The sequence below is a fragment of the Leucopleurus acutus genome (assembly GCF_964270905.1).
Source record: "Leucopleurus acutus genome assembly, chromosome: 3".
Classification (NCBI taxonomy): domain Eukaryota; kingdom Metazoa; phylum Chordata; class Mammalia; order Artiodactyla; family Delphinidae; genus Leucopleurus; species Leucopleurus acutus.
In genome coordinates, this window is record NC_139145.1 from 56,847,468 (window position 1) to 56,866,643 (window position 19,176).

General features: G+C 45.3%; 1 protein-coding gene across 2 annotated transcripts in view; it reads right to left on the reverse strand.

Moving 5' to 3' along the window:
* The window catches only part of ARHGAP26 (Rho GTPase activating protein 26), a 479,016-nt gene that overhangs the window by 338,212 nt on the left and 121,628 nt on the right, over positions 1 to 19,176 (reverse strand). For both annotated transcript variants that reach the window (XM_082835995.1, XM_082835996.1), the window contains exons 4-6: positions 18,828 to 18,899; positions 13,259 to 13,360; positions 6,577 to 6,687 (exon numbers count right to left, since the gene is read on the reverse strand). In XM_082835995.1, the coding sequence (XP_082692121.1) occupies positions 6,577 to 6,687; positions 13,259 to 13,360; positions 18,828 to 18,899 (285 nt within the window). The remainder of the gene's footprint in view (positions 1 to 6,576; positions 6,688 to 13,258; positions 13,361 to 18,827; positions 18,900 to 19,176) is intronic.

A 19,176-nucleotide genomic window follows, 5' to 3' on the forward strand; every position in this document is an offset into this window, starting at 1 on the left:
ATAATCTCATGTTCCCACATTTTCATTTAGGTGGTTTCCCTAAATTCTCACTTAAAAGTGTCACAGCCTAAAAGGTAAGCCCATTCCTTGTTTAGTCTTGTCTTTAGTGAAGAGTGAAAACATCTGTTCACTACAATTCTCACAACATGCCTTCATATACTTAAAAACCATTAATGTCCCCACCCTGAGCCCCTGCCAGCCTTCCCTTCTCCAAGCTAAATAAACGTTCCTGCCGTCTCTCCTCCCAGTGCCCATATGTAAACCTCACTGTTGTTATGCTTCCCTGGCCCCTTCCCAAGCTCTACATATCCTGTCTCAGTCCCAAATCTCAACCTGAAGACAGGATTATAGTTAAAGCCTGAACAAGGTTCAGAAGAACCAGAACCTCACCTCCATCACAAGCCCAGTTCTACTACATTTGGAGACCAGCCCCATTCTAACTTGAACTTCTCAATGCCAACTCACACCGTCTGAGTTGTCCCCTCTGACCTGCCTCAAATACGTGTTACACCAAGACACAGCTGCACCACTTTATATTGTTGTGTTTAATCTTCTAGTCCTTAAATGAACATACCTTTACTTATTAAACACAATCTCACTTTGTTTCACCTACTCTCCTTTTTTGAGCAGCAGCCCTAATAATGAGAGTAAAGGAAACTCTCACACTTTGCTTGTGGCAGGAACGGTAAGCACCGAGGTATATACTGACCTGTCTTCAGACAAAGCCACATGCCCAGCCCACTTTATCAAAGAGCTCTGCACTGGAAAGTCAGGCAAAACCCCAGCTTATAACAATGTGATCCCTTGACTTCCTGCTGCCATTGTCCCTGGAGCATCTGTTCCCTTAGATCCTTACAGGAGGAGAGGGAACAGGCACTGCTGGGTCCTCTGGCTATAAAAACATCTAGAGGCACCATATATACACCCTTCACCTAAATTAAGGAATGGGTGGTAAGCCACAGAGAGTCACCAAAGACTAATAATGAACTCTTTTCTTCAAAGATGACCAAAGTCTTTGCAAAGTCCTCTATGTAAAATACATTTTTGAGAACGTGGCCCACACTTTTCCTTCTAAATGGCTCCAGTAATGGAGAAGAAGGAGCTCTTATGCCAAACCTAGTGCCAGTATTCACAAGGACAACAGTCCTCTCTTATCTCTTCCCTCCCTGTTGTCCTTGAAGGCTGCGCCCCATCGCTTTTCCAGGGCACTGAGTCACCCTCTAGTGGAGAATAATGCAGAAGATAAGCAGCTGATTCTCGAGTCATCCCTTCTATTAACGCTGATTTATGCTGCACTTACAGTCAACAGGGCCTCTCTTACTCAGGGTAATTAACTATCTCAAACAGCTTGCTAAGATGCCACCTGGGTATACACACAAGCACTCCAAAGGCAGAGAGCTGCCAATGTTTATTTTGGTTTTCACTTCCTCTGGTATCATGGCTGATTGTCCATTTTTTCTACAGGAAATGATGCCTTAGGTATTGTTATCTTTGGGCCACTTCCTTCCTTCTCCCCTCACAGCATCTTTCGTCCCCTCCCCTACCTCCCACACACTGTATGAATCTTTGAACCTATGACCCCAAGGGAAATGAAAGTCCACTGCTCAGGGAGCTGGGCACGGCCCACAGAAGGACCCCCGAGATGCAAGGATCTGTCTGCCTCAAAGAAATGGTTCCACTCACACACACAGAGGAAGCGCCTGCTGTAGCCTCACCTGGTTATCAGGTAAGAGAAGCCAGCATGTCCACCCAGGCTCCTCCCTGGACAGCCAGGCATGCAATCACAGCATGACAAAGCAAATGCCAGAGGAAGACCCTCCCAACCCTCCTCTGCCTTCTGCCCCTTCCTTGTTTTCCTCTGAGAATAACTGTAAGAAAATTTATTCCTATTTCCTAGCTGATAACACAGATTTTTTAAAAAATAATAAACAAAAATGTAACTGCGTTATTAGTGATGGTTACAACCTTCTGGACTATGTGATAAATTTAAGTTTTTTTCCATTTATAGAATAGAGCTACTGTTTTGGGTTGAATTTTTTCCCCCAAACCCAAAAGATACAAAGTCCTAAACCCTGGTATTTCAGAATGTGATTTTATGTGGAAATAGGGTCTGTACAGAGATAATCAAGTTAAAATGAATCCATTAGGCCCTAATCAAAAATGACTGATGTCCTTAGACAGGGGGGAAATTTGGACACAGTAACAAACACAGAGAGAAGATAGTCCTGTGAAAATGAGGAACTGAAGTGAGGCATCTATAAAACAAGGAATGGCAGATACTGCCAGGAAACCACCAGAAGCTAGGAAGAGGAAAGGAAGGGTTTTTCCTTACAGGTTTCAGGGGCAGCAGGGCCATGCTGACCTTGATCTCAGACCTTTAGCCTCTAGAACTATGAGACAATACATTTCTGTTGTCTGAGGCACCCAGTTTGTGGTGCTTTGTGACAGCATCCCTAGCAGAAGAATACAGCTACCAAGAACCATTCATTCACACTGACGAAGAGAAGGGCAGCCAGTAAAGGGATGAAAAGCTGGGCTGGGTAAGCCAGGTAACTCCCTTCAACTTGTCTTTAACCTGTTACTGCAGTGGATTACGGTAGAGATTGAGATCATCTATGTAATGGGCTTAATTAGCACAGGCGTGCTGGCAGGGGCTGCTCAGCCAGAAGGACAGAATCAGACCGATGTGTCAGAAAAGGCACTGTGCTGACAGGGTCAGGACAGGATGCCACTGACCAAAGCGAAAGAATGACAAGCTGCAATGGGGCGGAAGCCGTGAGAAAGGACAGGAAGGCACAGCACCAAGAAATACTCTGGAGGCGAAATTCAGAGGCTGTGGAGCGTGACGAACGTAGAGAGTGAGCTCTCTGCCGTAGTAGGTAACCTTCAATTAGGAAAACTCAGGCAACAGACGGAATATGGCTTCACCTTCATGAAGCCAGTCGTGTCATTATCTACGATCCCAATCTCCAGAACATTTAGTACCTCAACAAGAAAATTAAGGTTTCCAGGGCACACAAAAATATACGGTTTAGATCCCAGAGTCTGATTTTTCTTCCTAAGCATACTAAAATTTTGTTTCTTTTTTTGAAGGTCAATAACTTCCGGCACTTGAAGTTACTTTCTAAGAAACAAATGAACATAGTCGATGTACATGGAGGTTCCTTGAATGGCTGGAAGATTCCCTTGACTGCAACCAACTCAACACATGAATATGCACACCAGGCACCCCAACAATTTAGTTCAATCGATTTTTTTGCTTGTTTCCTTTCCGCCCTTAAGTAGTCAAATGCTGTTTCATAGAGATTAAGAGTCAGACCACTACAGCTCTGCTATTTACTAGGTGTGACCTTGCAGAAGTAAATAAATGTGCTTCCATTTCTTTATCTGAAAACAAAAACAGTACCTACCCTCAGAGATGATACAAGGATTGAATGATATAATGTGGTAAAGCACTTATTACACAGAACATGACAGAGTTTCAGCTGATATCATCGACCGTTATTTCACGTTCTTCTTTTGTACAATCTAGGCCAGTGGCTTAAACTTTAATGTGCAACAGAATCGCCTGGAAGGCTTACAAAAAAATATACGACTGGGCCCTACCCACAAATTTCAGGTGTGGGGTAGAGCCTGAGAATTTGTATTTCTATGACTTTGAGAACCAGTGATCTGGCCAGTAGCTCTTTCATTGTGTGACTCTCTTCTCCCTACCCACATCTCCAGCCACTCACCTGCCTATCAACTGGTGTGCTCAGAAACAAGAACTTCTATAGAAAAGTGAAGGTCACACATCTACATCCAACCTCTCCGCCAACTCATTTAACTTAACTCAGGACAAGCTCCTACCACTTTCTCTTCACTCTAACATGAGACCAGACCTTTTTTTCATTAGCTCTCCAGGTGCCTCACTTTATGACTTCAAAAACATCTGCAAACCACAATGGTTCTCTACTTTTTAAATCCCTCTGGTACATCCATCCTATGCATGCTGGCACTGAACTGCCTGCTACCTTGGCTAGCTCTTTACCATAGACACTGATTCCCCAAGGAGACTGTGAGCTCCTCAGACAGAGCAGCTGGGTCATCAGCATTTTCTATGCTATTCAGAAAATAAATGCTTTTACATTTACCAAGACTAGATTAAACCAAGTAGGCCCTGTTAATACTGGCACTTGACTCATCTGCTCACTTGAGGAGGCCCTGGGTGGCCAAAATTGATATATTCCTCTACTTCAGAATAAAAAATAATCGCTAACTGGGTCCTAATAAGCAATTATATAATAACTGGGTGTTACTTAGGTTAGCTCTATTCTAAGCATCTTACCTGGATAAACTCAGGTAATCCTCCCAACATCTTTATAAAAGTGGTATTATCATACCTATTTCACAGAGGGGAAAACTAAGGCTCAAAAAATAACTTCCCCCAGAATGCGTAGCTGGAAAATGGCTGAGCTGGGATTTAAATGCAGGCAGTCTGGTTCTAGAGCCCTTGACGATGATGCTACACTGCCTCTCAAAAGACCTAAGACACTGATATACTACAGTAGCATGCCAGGAAACAGAAGGATAAATCTTATAGATTTCTTTAAAAAAAAAAAAAAAAAAAGAGGAGGAAGAAAGGTAGGAGGAGGATATGGTGGGGGAGGAGGAGAGGAAAGCCCACCTAGATGAGCAGAGTCAACCAGCTGAGCCCAGCCTAGACTAGATGAACCCCACAGATGTGTTAAGAAATAAACGTCTGTTGTTGTATAAGGTTTTATGGTTATCTGTTAGTCAGCAAAAGCTAACAGATATGATATCTGATTCACTCTATGGAGACATCAAAATGGACACACAAAAAAACAACTCAAAAATAGGATGCGTCAATTAAAATGCAACTCATCAAAATCAGTTATTTATAGAATAATATTGAACAAAGTATACATAAAGATTATGAGAATCACATTGGTTTTTTTTTCCTCTAGAAGTTCTAGTAAAAGCAAGTGAAAAGGCCAAAGGCTAATTCTTCATGACAGCATTTGAATTCCTGCTCCAGCCACAAGAGAGATGAGACTTTCTTTTAGTCAACCTGTGACTGAATGGCTAGTTTTAACACCTCTGGGCCCCAAGCAGGGAAATCAACAAGCTTGCTTTCTCTGACAGATGGCTTTCCCCATCTCACAGACCCTGCAGAAAGATGTGGATTTTGACCTGAGATCTTGGCAGAGATCATTGCTGGAAAGGAAGCTGGCTCTAAAGTTTCCCTTATTCAGATAAGACTGAGGTAATTAATAGCTTTGAAGAATCTGCCAGATGACATGGCTGGGAGTAGACTCCCAAGATCAAAATAGCTCCAGCAAAGTAAAAGATGGACGCAACAAATTCCAAGGCCAAATGGAGTCCTGAAACTACCAGTAAGTCTACGTGCCTAAAAAGCATCCCCAAAGTTTATAAATTAGAAACAGGGCACAGAACATTCTTGACCAAAAAGAGCAGTCACTTTCTTTCAATTTCTTATAGTTTTGTTATTTGCTTAAGAAAAATCACTTTTTTTTTTTTTTTTTTGCGGTATGCGGGCCTCTCACTGTTGTGGCCTCTCCCGTTGCGGAGCACAGGCTCTGGACGCGCAGGCTCTGGACGCGCAGGCTCAGCGGCTGTGGCTCACGGGACCAACCGCTCTGCGGCATGTGGGATCCTCCCGGACCAGGGCACGAACCCGTGTCCCCTGCATCGGCAGGCAGACTCTCAACCACTGCGCCACCAGGGAAGCCCCGAAAATCACTTTCTTAAATCTAGGTAGGTAATCTCATTTGTATAGAGACCCCAGGCTTGGGTCTAGATCAGAGGTTGCATTCAGCTGAAAAATTCAAGATCTGCAAGAGTTTTAAATTGAGGCCCACATGCTTATTTGGTGTTTCCATGGATTCTGAACACTAGTGCCACAGAGGGGTAGAGCAATACCACATCTGCACAAAACCACAACCACACTGGGGTGGCCTAAGCTACAGCCAGACGTGTCCCCACATTGCAACCCTTCATGCCCAATGGAACATTCTGTCCAAGTCCAAATCCCATCACGATTCACTCTGAACGATCTCCATGCTGCTTGGTTATAACAAACTTAGAGTGAGAAATTGCTTTATATCGCATCTTTTAATACATGCCTGGGATAAGGAGGGGCTTTGAACTTAGGAGGCAAAAAGAGAATGGTTTCCTTGGGTTACTGCTACACTTGCGTTACTTGAAGGAGAGAAGAAGCAGGGAAGGAAGGAGGAAAGTTAAGGTGTCATCACTACTGTTTGGCAAGATGAAAACTCCTCCCCTCCCCTACTCTGACTTGGAAACCAACCAGCACAACGCAAGGTAGCTAGAGGATGGAACCATTGCTGAATGCTCTACACCCATGTCTGTGGTTGTACTGGGAAGAACCCAGGGTAGCCAGTTGACCAAGCACTGTTACTAGCAGAAGGCACAGCATCAGGGCTGGTCAATCTCTTCATTAACAACTTAGAGCATTTCGTCATCTAGGTAGTTGGAATGAGGGGTGGGGGATGAAAGTCTGGGTACACAGTGAAACCTTGAGCATCTACTTACAGGCTCCACGAACTCAAACATCTTTCTCTCTTGGACTTCTTGCACCTTGAAGACGTACTCCAGGGATACTTCATAGAAATGCTGCCGGACCAGGTCCACTTGGCTGTCTGCCTACAAACAAGATGGAATTTCAGAGAAAAATCAGGTCACTATCTGAGGAGAGGATTCAGCAAGCAGGCAAAAAAAATCTCTGGAGATGGTTTTTAAAAACAAATGCAGTAGCATGAAGCAGAAATAAGAACAATGATCATGGTTACCCGAGCGCTAATTTTGTGCCAGGAACCATGCCCATAAAGCTGTACATCAGGGCTTCCCTGGTGGCGCAGTGGTTGAGAGTCCGCCTGCCGATACAGGGGACACAGGTTCGTGCCCCGGTCCGGGAGGGTCCCACGTGCCGCGGAGCGGCTGGGCCTGTGGGCCATGGCCGCTGGGCCTGCGCGTCCGGAGCCTGTGCTCCGCAAATGCGAGAGGCCACAGCAGTGAGAGGCCTGCGTACCGCAAAAAAAGAAAAAAAAAAAGCTGTACATCATTACCTTATTCAATCCTCATTATACTTTCAGTTATTTAACCCTCATTACGTTCCTAAAAAGAAGATATCCTTACCCGTAATTTACAGGAAGTAAATGAAATCTGCTAACGTTAAGGAACCTGACCTAGTTGGTACGAGGCAGAGCTGGGATTTCTGTCCTGGCTGATCTGCCTCCAAGACCCCTGCACATTCCTAAACCACTAGACTCTACCGCCTCCCCACACCCTAGGCCGACCTAAGTTCCATACAAGACAGATTTTTAAAGAGAAAAAGAAAACATACAGGGCCATCCTCCTCCCATCCTTCTAAATGAACAAAACAACCTGACAGGGGGCAGAGGACCTCAGAAAAGAACATTTTCACACGGTCGCACATACTTTCTTCGGACGAGGATGAACTATTAGTTTACCCCAAGCAGAGTAATTACATTGCTGCCTCGGAACCTCACCTCCCTCTCTGTACAGGTGTGTGGGCTGTAAAGGTCCACACCTGGCTACAGTTATGCCACTGATCTGGGATCCAGAACCCAGGGGAGAAAATGAGCATGTGTGGAGTAGCAAGATGCTGTGCTGGGAAGTACCTTAACTCTCACTATAAAGCTCTTACCCTTTCCACTCTTTTCTTTAGAAATGAAGTATGTCATTCGATAACATACTTTACAAAGACAAAGCCCCCAAAGGAGTATTTCTTTCAGTGTTCCTTTGTCAAGATTCCTGCAGAACAACACTGGGACAGACCTTTTACTTCATTATACCAAATATGGTATTGCTAACCTGACATCTTAAGGAGCTGGCCAATCATTCATTCATTCATTCATGGAGTTCACAGCACGAGGAGGAAAAGAGATAATTAAATAATCATGTAAATAAAAAGAAAATGACAAACTCTGGAAAAGCACAAGGCACCATGAAACAACCCAAAAGACTCCATTCAAGTCTGCTAGCAACTTTCTCGCGGGGCAACTTCCATATTAATATGCAGAAGGCAGTCCCCTAAGTAACAGCTGCACAAAACCAAAATGAAGGGCTAAGCCTGGGGGCATCACCTAAGCCTCCAAGCAGGAGAGCTGATGTCTGAGCACTGACAGACCTTTATTCGGAGACCGCAGTTTCTGAAAGTGCTTGCACCACGCCCCCTGCCAGGTGTAGCCGGTGGACCAGTGCCTGACACACCTTCCACCTGGGCTCCTGCCGGCTAAGGCCCGTTAAGTCCCTGTAGTCCTTCATTTCTCATAGTGCAAATCCAACACACTTACACCTAGGGACGCATCTATTTCCCTGACCTCCCCCACACCCCCGATACATCCTCTCTGCTTGGGCTTGCCAAGTGAGACACAAGAGAAATAAAAGTCATTCAGAAAAGCTGCAAGTTAGGCAGGGCTGGAGGAGCCAGGAGCAAAGTCCTCTGAGAAGAAGAGCAGAGCCCAGCGTCAGTGAGAGAGCCAGGAGAGCAACAATCTGGGTGGGAGTTGCAGTTCTATCATTTTCTAGCCGGTGGGACCCGCTCCAGTCACTTATCCTCTCCGGGTCTCTTCCCCACACCTGAAGGCTGGAGATGTTATGATCTGCCCTTGCTCTGAGTAGAGCTGTTTCAAAGAGAAAATGAGCTAAAGGATGTGGACATTTGAAAACCAGGAAGTGTTCTGTGCACACTGGGGGTTATCACCAGGGACATTGGAGCAGATGGGCTGTAATCCCTGCTCCTACCCTAAGCCAGCCACATCTTCTCTGGGCGGTTCCAACCCTCGCCTCACTGGCCTCCCTGCTTTCTTTCTCTGCTCCCGCAATCCAGCCTCCACCCAGCAGCCAGAATAGCTTTCCTAAAATCTCCATCAGCTGTTCTCACAGCTCCTTCAACACCTCCCCCTGGCCTCTCCCATGGTCTGAAGACCCTGAGGAACCGGCCCAGCCCTCCTTCCCTACCCCTCTCCCACTGAGCTCCAGCTGGGGCTCCTAGCTACCCTCCGACACTCCGAACTCTTTCTTGCCAGGCAATCTTTGCACTTGCTCTTCCTTCTGCCTGAAAACCTCTTCCCCTAGATAAATATTCAATTTTTTAAAACTTTAATGCACAGTAAGAAATACCTTTTACATTATGACCCAATAAACAAACATTTATAATTAGGTGCAACATACTTTCATATTTTTCACTCTAGTCTAGCCTATTCTATGTCATGACCCAGTAACTCAGCTCTTATGACACACCCATAACTTAAAGAACATTGTCCTAGCTTTTCACCCAGCTTGCTCTTTCTCTTCATTCTGGTCTCCATCCAAATGTCACCTCTTTAGAGAAGCCTACAATGACGTTATTTTAGGTATGTTACCCCAGGGAGTCTCTATCCTATCTCCCAATTTATTTCCTTATCACTACATGAAATTCTTACTTATTTCTCTCTCTTTTCATGTATTGCCTACTAGAATATAAAGTCGATAACAGCAAAGGCCTTGCCTCACTTTTCCATTCCAGATCCCGAACAGGGCCTGGCCCACAGCAAACATTCAACTGATGCTTGAGGAATAAATGAATTGATCTCTGTGTGGCCCAGCACTGAGAAAAAAAGCGTAACAATGCATTTCCAGAGGAAAAGGAAGATGAAATCCCAAATGGAATGGTAGGTTGCTCCTGCCAATGCCCCTCTCATATGCGCCATAGAATTTACCACATCCTTAGCTCCTCTTGTGATGGAATCAGAAGCCAGATTCCAACCCCTGGGCAGGCAGTTCCTCTGCCCTGTTACTTAAGAAGCTGTCAATCTACCAGCTTGTCCAAGACCCACCAACCATTCCGTGCTTCTTGGAAAAGAAAAATTCTCCTAGACTGTAGGTTCCGATCATTCATTTCACTCCCCACAACACACCCAACTCCCGAACGGACTTTCACAGAAGCGTCCAAGAAATAATTTGTCCAAGGAATGATTTATTATCTTTGAAGCCAGCTTCTGAGCCACTGAAGAAAACACTGGCTTTTAAAAAGTCTTCCACTAGATGGCAGTGTCACTCCACATCGCTGCCCAGTCATTTCAGCCACCAGAGGTCCAGGATGGGCTAGAATTTACAAGTATTCATGCAGGCCTGCAATCAGGGAATAATTCTGGATCATCAAAGGAAGTAGCTTCCGTTAAATGTGTAGTAGGTGATTCATAATATTGTTAAAAGTTGATCTTTTAATAAATGTGAGGAAAATCATCACTAAATAGCTGGAAGACCTTGAGTACATCACGTAACCTCTGCAAGGAACTCAGGTCCTGCATACGAAATTCTAAGAGGTTTAGCCAGAGGATCACCAAGGTCCCTCCCGCTCTCCAATTCCCTTAGCTTGACACTCGCATTGAATAACAATGGCTGGCAGGCAGCCCAGCAACATCCTTCCCCACAAGATGGCCAGAGAAGAGCTTACTGGGTTAAGGGAAACGGCTCCAGAGTCAGGAGCCAAGGTTCAAATCCTTGCTGACTAGCTATAGGCAGGCTATTTAAACATCTCTGAGCCTCAGTCTCCTCCTATGTAAAAGAGAGGGAATCCACCTGTACTTCATAGGGTGGTTATGAGGATTTGAGCAGATTACACATAAAGCGCTTAACATGGCGCCTGGTACATGAATATGCATTCAGTAAACACTGGCTGCTATTGTTGTTGTTAATAAAAATATTATCATTATTATTGTTATTATTAGGAGATTTTTTATTCAATTTAATTCAGCTTAGGTATGAAAAGCAATGCTTGAGAACAGACCAGGACTTGCAAGAAAGACCTGCAGCCCACTCCTTGCCTTCAAAGTATTTAGGAAGTGTGAATGGGTAAAAAAAAGACAAGGATGGTAACAAAAAAGCATAATGAAAAAGTTTCCACTAAGATAAATACTGACAGTCAGTGCTGCAGACAGAATGTTTGCCCACCTCACCACTACGTTCATATGATGAAAGCTAATCCCCAGTGTGATCGCATTTGGGTGGGGCCCTTGGGAGGTGATTAGGTCATGAGGATAGAGTCCTTACAAAAGAGGCCAAGGGGGCTCCCTCACCCTTTCTGCCATGTGATGAGACAGCTAGAAGACAGCCATCTACGAACTGGGAAGCAGGCCTCACCAGACACCAAATATGCCAGTGCCTTGTTCCTGGGCTTCCCAAGATCCAGAACTGTCAGAAACAAATTTCTGTTGTTTATAAGCCACTCCGTCTAGGGTATTCTGTTACAGCAGCCTGAACAGACTAAGGCAGCCAGGAAGAATGCCATCCAATTTGGGAGCAGGGGAGGGGGAGGAACAGGCCAGTTACGGGGATAATACTTTATATTTGTGTAGCGGCTATAATTTACCTTCTCATCCATGAAGTAGGCAGGACAGGTATTTTATGAGTATTTTACAAAGGAACTAGAGCTCAGAGAGACCAAGTACTTGTCCCGGGTCACACAGTCAACTACATAGCAGAGCAAGCCTTGTAAAGCAGGTATCTCTGCCAGTCCAGGGAGATGATATTGGCACAGCCCCAAAAGAAAATGTGGGACTCATTCCAGACCAACTCACCAGGAGCCAGGCATGGAGAGAGCAGACCGAGAGGAGAAGTGGCCTCACTCTGGTGAAGTCATGCAGGTAGGATAACTGTACTGTGGGCCTCCCGGTACCAGTAGGTGCTAGAACAATCACATATCCTCTCAGCTGTGAATAACTGCACTCGTGGTGCATGGTCACCTAACTGCTTAGGAACTACAGAGTTAGCCAGATCTGGTGACTGTGAGCTCCAGCCAAAATGCCTTTCCCTATCATTTCCAAACCCTAAACGCCAAATGATGTTAGAAGAATGATAACCGATCAGGACAGATCCTAGATGGAATTACGTATTTATCACAGACAATTCACCTATCCTTGGGTATCTCCTAGTGCCCATAGACCCACGTAGAGCTGGGAATAGCCTTTTCTGTATCATCCAATGAAAATCAGCATTTCCTTAACCTTCTCAATCACATTTGACAAGATTTACCCGAGCAGCTTTGCTACTTCAAGAATCTCTTCCTCCTGCCTTGGCTACTTCCTCCCTAACTCAAGCAAAAAATCTTCAAGGAAAGGTCAGCAGTTTCTTACTTCCTACAGCTCACCCCAAATACAATTGCTGCTGCTTGGTTGGCCAAGAACTGATCTGCAAAGCCCACTATAAACACTTCCTGTCAATAAGTCTGTATCCATCACTCAAACAACTGATTCAAACACTCATTTCAAAGAAAGAGTTCTGAGCACAACACTTCCTAACTGAGGGTGTGTAACAAATCCTGGGCTCCACCATCTCCTGAGTAATCCTCATCTTTCAACCTCTGACCCTACCATCTTCATATGAACAGAAGTACCGGCAAGGAATTTGCTCAAAAAGAAAGGAAACCGAAGAATGAGGGCTAGCTTGGAAGCCACAGCCTCGCTTTAGCACACACCTGAGATAGTTCAAGCAAACTGTTAAGAGCTAAATAAGATGATATTCATGTAGCCAAGTTTGGAGTTCCACTAGCAAACTGCCCTGTCTCCCCAAAACAGAAACCCCCTCGCCATGCAAATCTCCATGAACGAAATAAAAATGGTCACAGCTCCAAGGCCACAAATCTGACTTTTCTTTCCAAGACAACTACTCTTAAAAAAGACCCCATGCAAATCCAAAAAACAACAAGGGCAGACCAGAGAATTTACTTTTTTGAAACAAAGTTACCTAAGCACAAAATACATGAGACAATAAAATACTGCTTAAAAAAAAAAAAAAGACTAATGTCAAGCACCGGTTGGAATAATTTTTTTTTCATTTCACATTAAGGAAGGATGACCAAAGTGTTTCAGATGCTAACGTTTCAAATTAGTGATGTAAGGAGGTGGTCGAAAGGCAGGGTAAGAGAGTACAGAATCAAGGTCAAGGGTGAGAGAAACAGAAAACAGATCTCAGTTTGAAAGGAGGAAGCACAGCCTAGTGATTAGGGTGATCTGGACCAGCTGCATGTTCCTTGCCGTGGACAGGCGGGACGGCCGTACAGCGTGGCTGCATCAGGAAGGGACAAAGGCAATGCGGGCAGCAAGCATGGAATGAGGGATAGAATGAGGCTCCAGCAGAGAGTAACCAGAACGTATCAACAGCACCACGGAAAGATTAAACAGTTTATTCAGACACCAGTAAAGTTTCTTACCTCCTGCAGCTGAGATTCTTTCTTTTTGGAAGACAAATTCAAGTGTTTTTCTAAGATGCCACAATACTTCTCTGTCTCCTTGTCATACTTCTTTTTGGCTTCCTGGCAAAAAAAAAAAAAAAAAAAAAGAGGAAAGGAGAAAAAGACTAAAATGTTGCAGGAATGAAAGCAACCTGGGTCAAACTCTTCCTGCTCATCTTCATGGCTTCGTCATTCCCTCAGACCCAGAACAGTGGCACACCACCCATCTCCTACTCTTCCAATAATGCCATGAAAGCAAGCAACCACCCATCCACAACAGCCCAACCGTTTTGAGGGTCTATCACAGAGGCGCCACTACTATGCCAGAAATGAGGTAAATACCAGTATTTCAGAGTGGCAGAGCCAGGGTTCCACCTTCTAGAAATTTCAGTTGTAAAAGAGAAATCTCTAGTTTCTAACTCACAAGTATGTTCAAAGCCAAAGGAAGAAGGGAAGTTACCTGTGAAGCTAATCCCCAAACAGGAGGATCCACTTACACCTTAAATGGGACAAGTCTAGACTAAGAGCAGATCCAGCTTTAACTGTGTTCACAAAGTATGTCTTAATTTGTAGACCTAAATATTCCTTGATGCAATAATATCACATATGGGTCTTTAAGCTGAGGAATAATTCAAAACAAAGAAGACATTATCTTCCCAAATATGTTCACTGTGGCATCATTTATAATAGCAAAAAAATTAAAAGGAACAGCAACATTGCTGCCCAAGAATAGAATTTGGGATAATTAAAGTATGGGGCATGCAATAAACATAACTAGGAAGGCTAGCATGATACAAACTCGGTGTATCCGACAGGAAATGTGTCTACCTACAGACAAACATTAGATGGGAAGATACTTCAGTGAAAATACTTGAGTTAAGAAAATGGGATAATGGGTGATTTTTTTTCCTCCATTTGGGAAATGTTTATTATCCTATATTATTGCTTTCAAAGTTTTATATATATATATATCATATTATACAGAATAATCCCTGCTCCCCCAAAGTCACTGAAGTTCTATTTCTATTCCTTATTTTACAGATAAGAAAACTTAGATGCGGGAAGTTAACTTGTGTAAAAAGTCACAGAGAGTGACGGAGCTGGAGTCCGAGCCCAGGACAAGCTGCCTCCAAGTCCACATTCTCAGCCACACCTGGAAACACTGTCACAGGCGGTCTCTCTTCCCTCCACATTTCAGTGGGGATGGCGGACAAGGGGACTGAAAGAAGGTCTACCATGGCCCGGTAAACAGGATCAAATGTACTAACTGGCTGCATCATTCCGGCTTTTGACTCACGTGGAGCCCACAGCAGATGTTTTTCTGCAACTCCAAGGCTTACAAGAGGAGAAAAAAATTTGTGGCCAGATAAGGAAGCTCAGATACATCTCTTCATTTAATGACGATATAACAAGCAAGCACTCTGTGTTAGGATCCTTCAGGCACTGGAAATATAATACAATACAAGGCAGAAACGGCCCCACCCTCGTGGTGGGGCTGTTCCAGCAGAAGGAGAAACACAATTAACCAGTAAACAAACAGCCTGATTCCAGACCGCCACAGGTGCCACGAAGGAAACCAACAGGGTGCAGTCCCAGAGATTCCTGCAGAGAAGTGCTCCAGAGAGGCCTCACTGGGGAGGGGAGGTATGATCCAAGACCTGCCCACCTCGTAAGGGGCAGAGTGGAGCCTTCCAGACTGGTAAGTGCAGATGCTCTGGGCAGAACACACTGGGCCTACGCGTGGAGGCATTACCAAGAAGCCGTCACCGGAAGCTCTGAACAGCACCCGTGACAGCAGAACACCACTTATCTGGTCAACGGCAAGGCTCTAAGCCTCACAGAGTGGGCAGAATCATCATATACCCATTTGAGCTGGCGTGTATCCATTTCTACAAATCTGAATTTTGCTTGAAAGTTTTACATACACAAACAAACACGCAGAAACATGTGAAGACAAAGCTGGAGGAGACATTACTCCTTCAAACGAGGAGAGGTACAGGCAAGACACTTGACTCAAGCAATGCTTTTCCTTCACAGAAGTCAGCGACTTTGAGCTGGGGTTCCAACTCTGACTGATGCTCGCACAGGCACTCCACCAGCCTCGTCGACAACCCCCAAAAGAGAACCCTGCGCCAGCGGGCCAGAGGTGAGAAAGGGCTCAGCAACATGAGTCACTGGCATTCTGGGACTTTCTGGCAACTCGACCTTTGGGGGAATAACTCCTCTAGGATTGAGATCATGTTCTTAGAAGACAGGAGGGTGGTAAGACTCAGTCACTCAGGTACGGAGATGGTGTTCCCCTTCCAGGGAGTCCACGGTGGGTGGTGAAATGGATCCAGGACAGAGTTAGGATCCTGGAAATTATTCCCAACTCCGTACAAACCACTACACCCCTCTGGGACTCAGTTCCCTCATCTATAAACTAAGGATGACTAGACGAAATAATGGCTCAAGTCTCCCCTTTCAGCTCAGAGACTGTCTAACAAAAAAAAGCATAAGAACACTCATCCCATCATAGGACTGTCAGGACTAAATGAGATAAACCATATCCAGTGCTTGGTAGAGTGCTTGGCACATGGAAAGTGCTCGATAGAATTCAGTGCTGATGATGCTGGTGGCGGCGGCAATGATGTGGTCCATCATCTAACCCCACCACCTCCTTATTAGGACACCACTTGCTTTCCAAGTTCCACGTCCATGAAGGCGACCTGTCACAGCACCCACCACAACTTGCAGTCACACGCTTATTCATATCATTCTGTCCAGTGCCTTTCTCCCTGCACACCATGAGCACGGTGACCACATCTGCATTTACCTGCACCGAACAGCAGTGTGGAGCACGGTGCCGGGTACACAGCAGGCTCTCCCCTGTTTTTTATGAATGAACTGTGTGTATCGAATAGAATAGTTAACGTCAAATGATTTTATGACAGTGTTCTGAGCGGCACTTTATAGGAGTTCACTCATTTCTTCCTCATAATAACTCTGTAAGGTAAGCACTCTCAGTATCCCCATTTCTCAGCTCAGGAAACTTGTGGAGAAGGTCAGCAACCTCTCCACGTTTACATGCAAGAGGCACAAGTAGGATTTGGACTCAAGCGGTCCCACTCTTAGCCACTCTCTCTGATGTCTATTCTACTTTCACTGGAGAGCCCAGCTTCGGCTGCAGGGAAAATAAACTCCCCCAAACTCAGAAATCTAAAAGCAGGGCCACAGCTATGCCAAGCCCCAGGGTCCGCCCTACCCCAGAGCAGCCACGATAGCACAAGAATCCTCCTCACGTGCAGCCTTCACCCCCAGAACTCTAACTTCTGCTTCCTGCAAGTAGCAACAGGTTGTTATAGCAACCGAAGTGCACCAGACCTGGGAGGAGGAAGAAGGGTAATTTTAGCATCACACAGGCAGACTTCAGAAGTAAGGTCTTTTTTTTTTTTTTTTTTTTTTGCGGTACGCGGGCCTCTCACTGTTATGGCCTCTCCCGTTGCGGAGCACAGGCTCCAGACGCACAGGCTCAGTGGCCACGGCTCACGGGCCCAGCCGCTCCGCGGCATGTGGGATCTTCCCAGACCGGGGCACGAACCCGTGTCCCCTGCGTCAGCAGGCAGACTCTCAACCACTGCGCCACCAGGGAAGCCCCAGAAGTAAGGTCTTTGAGGTATTCCTGAGTCTGCTCCCTAGATGGCCTAGTAGAGGGGTTGTTTCTCTGTGTTCTCTTAAACACACATAATACTGTGATATACATGTACGGGGATGGGGGGTGGGGAAGAGGAACAGGTAGACTGAAAAAAATAAAATAAAATAACGAAGGGGGAGGGATGAGAAATCATCCCCAACGTCATCACCTCATTCTTCAACAGGAATGAGAGAAGAGAATGTGTGTGAGGGGAAACATGTTTTGGTGAGTGACTATTTCATATAAATTTTTTAATTCTTGTGTTTCTCACCATCTATAGCCCCCAGCAAAGTACCTGCTCCTGTCACTCGGATCACTGATACTAACCCCAAAGGAACCCACTGAGCCTTCTGCTCTTCCTCCGTGGTAACTATGGTAACCCCCACGCCGCCCAGGGAAGAGGCTGGAGTGAGAGGCGTAGGAGACACCTACTGGAGAAGTGACTTCTGGAAAGATAACTCAGTGAATGAGCCACTGTGTGTTTGCGGGAGGGGAAAGCACAGGCCCCAAGGCCACGAAAGAGACGGTGCTCCTTGGGTCTGAGAACTCAGGGAGGGGCACTCGGCATTTTCCCATCCACCCCTGGGCTTGTTTCCAAGTCTCAGACAAAATCTTAGTGGAATAAGACTTCCTTTAAACTATACATTCCTTAACCTCGGATAGAAGACCAAGGAGCCCCAATATCTTCACAAATGAAAACTGTAAAATTGGTAGGGAGGTGCTGTAACAGTGGAAGAAGAATCTTGGCCACGGTCCCTCCTTCAAACTAGGGCCATTCCTCCCTCTGAATAACCCCGACTGAACCGAACATCTCTGTCACGTCCTAATCATATTCATTTATAAAAAGCACATGCACTTAGTTGGGGGCTGAGGGGAGAGCACACTTCGTTACACTTCAGCTATGTTTTTCCCACCTACAGGCAGGCATCTCTCAAGACCATTTCACAACTGAGTAAAATCCACACCTTCTCCACAAGTAAGAGGGTGATGTTGCCGAAAACCCCCTGCAGGTGGCACAAGGGACTGCGGCCGAATGACTCACAGCTCCAGGAAAAAAAAAAAAAACAGGAAGAAAATCTTGAAAATCCTTTTGCTTTCATTGATTCCAATGAAAACATCTTGCCCGCAGGTGGTCTCTAACACTCTACTGAAGGTCAATCTCGCTAGGGTTGTCTAGTGATTTATCACAGGGCAGGGGACCCCAGAGAATCCACCTTTAAAAAATGAATAAAATTCCCTTCTCAGTCTTTCAGTAACAGTCAGCCAACTTTTAGCTATAGTCCCTCCAGGTCAGCTATAACAAATGGTGACCTCTGGGTTGAAGCAGTCCCGCTTTTTGACTTGCACACTGTGTAATATATATTTTTAAATTATTTGCCAGCATTTTTTGAAAGCCAGGAAATTTCATATAAAACTCTTTTAACTTTTCAGTTTCTCTTGAAAAAAATGTAAAGGTCTAACGACAGAGGGCTCCTTTTCATACACAGCTAAAGTGGGCTAAGAAGAGGGTCCCCATGCCCCCAGGGGCCTATTTGCAACCCCCGTCCTAGGCTCCAGTCCTGGACCTCCACAAACATACAATTCCATGGTGTCCAAACACACAGGTATCCACTCACACAAAGGAGGCGTGGTTTCTTCCTTTGGATGATTTATGAACTAGCACATCATGATTAGATGTCAAAACAATAGAATGACAGCTCTGGGGTTGACCCCTCAGTCTTACTTCAGACACTTGTGAAGAACAGATGAGCTGGGCTCTAAGCTTATTTGCCCAGGATTCCCTGAAAATGGTGGGCTTAGATCTTCTGAAGAAGGTGTTGTGTTTTCCAGACCTCCTGCCCTAAAATCCAAGAACAAGGCTTGCGAAATTCTCACCTTGGCAGCCCCAATCTGCTCCTTTCGAAATTTCTCCAAGGGAGTGATGAGCACTTCGCTGGCGTTCTCAATCTGGAGAGGAAAAGCAGAGGGGTCGGGGAGGGGGACAGAGAAGCAGGGTCAGTAAAGAACCACAGCAGTGCTGGCACAAAAGGCCTCCGCATGCTTCAGTATAAGATCCCAGTAAGCACAATGGTGCACGTGTCACCTCTTCCTTACACCTGACCCGACAGCATGCCAAATCAAAATCCAGTCATCAGTTCAAAACACAGCATTCTTCCTGTGCATGAGTAAGATAGATTCTTTAAAAATAAAAATGAGGACCTCTAAAAATGTAAGCAACCACACT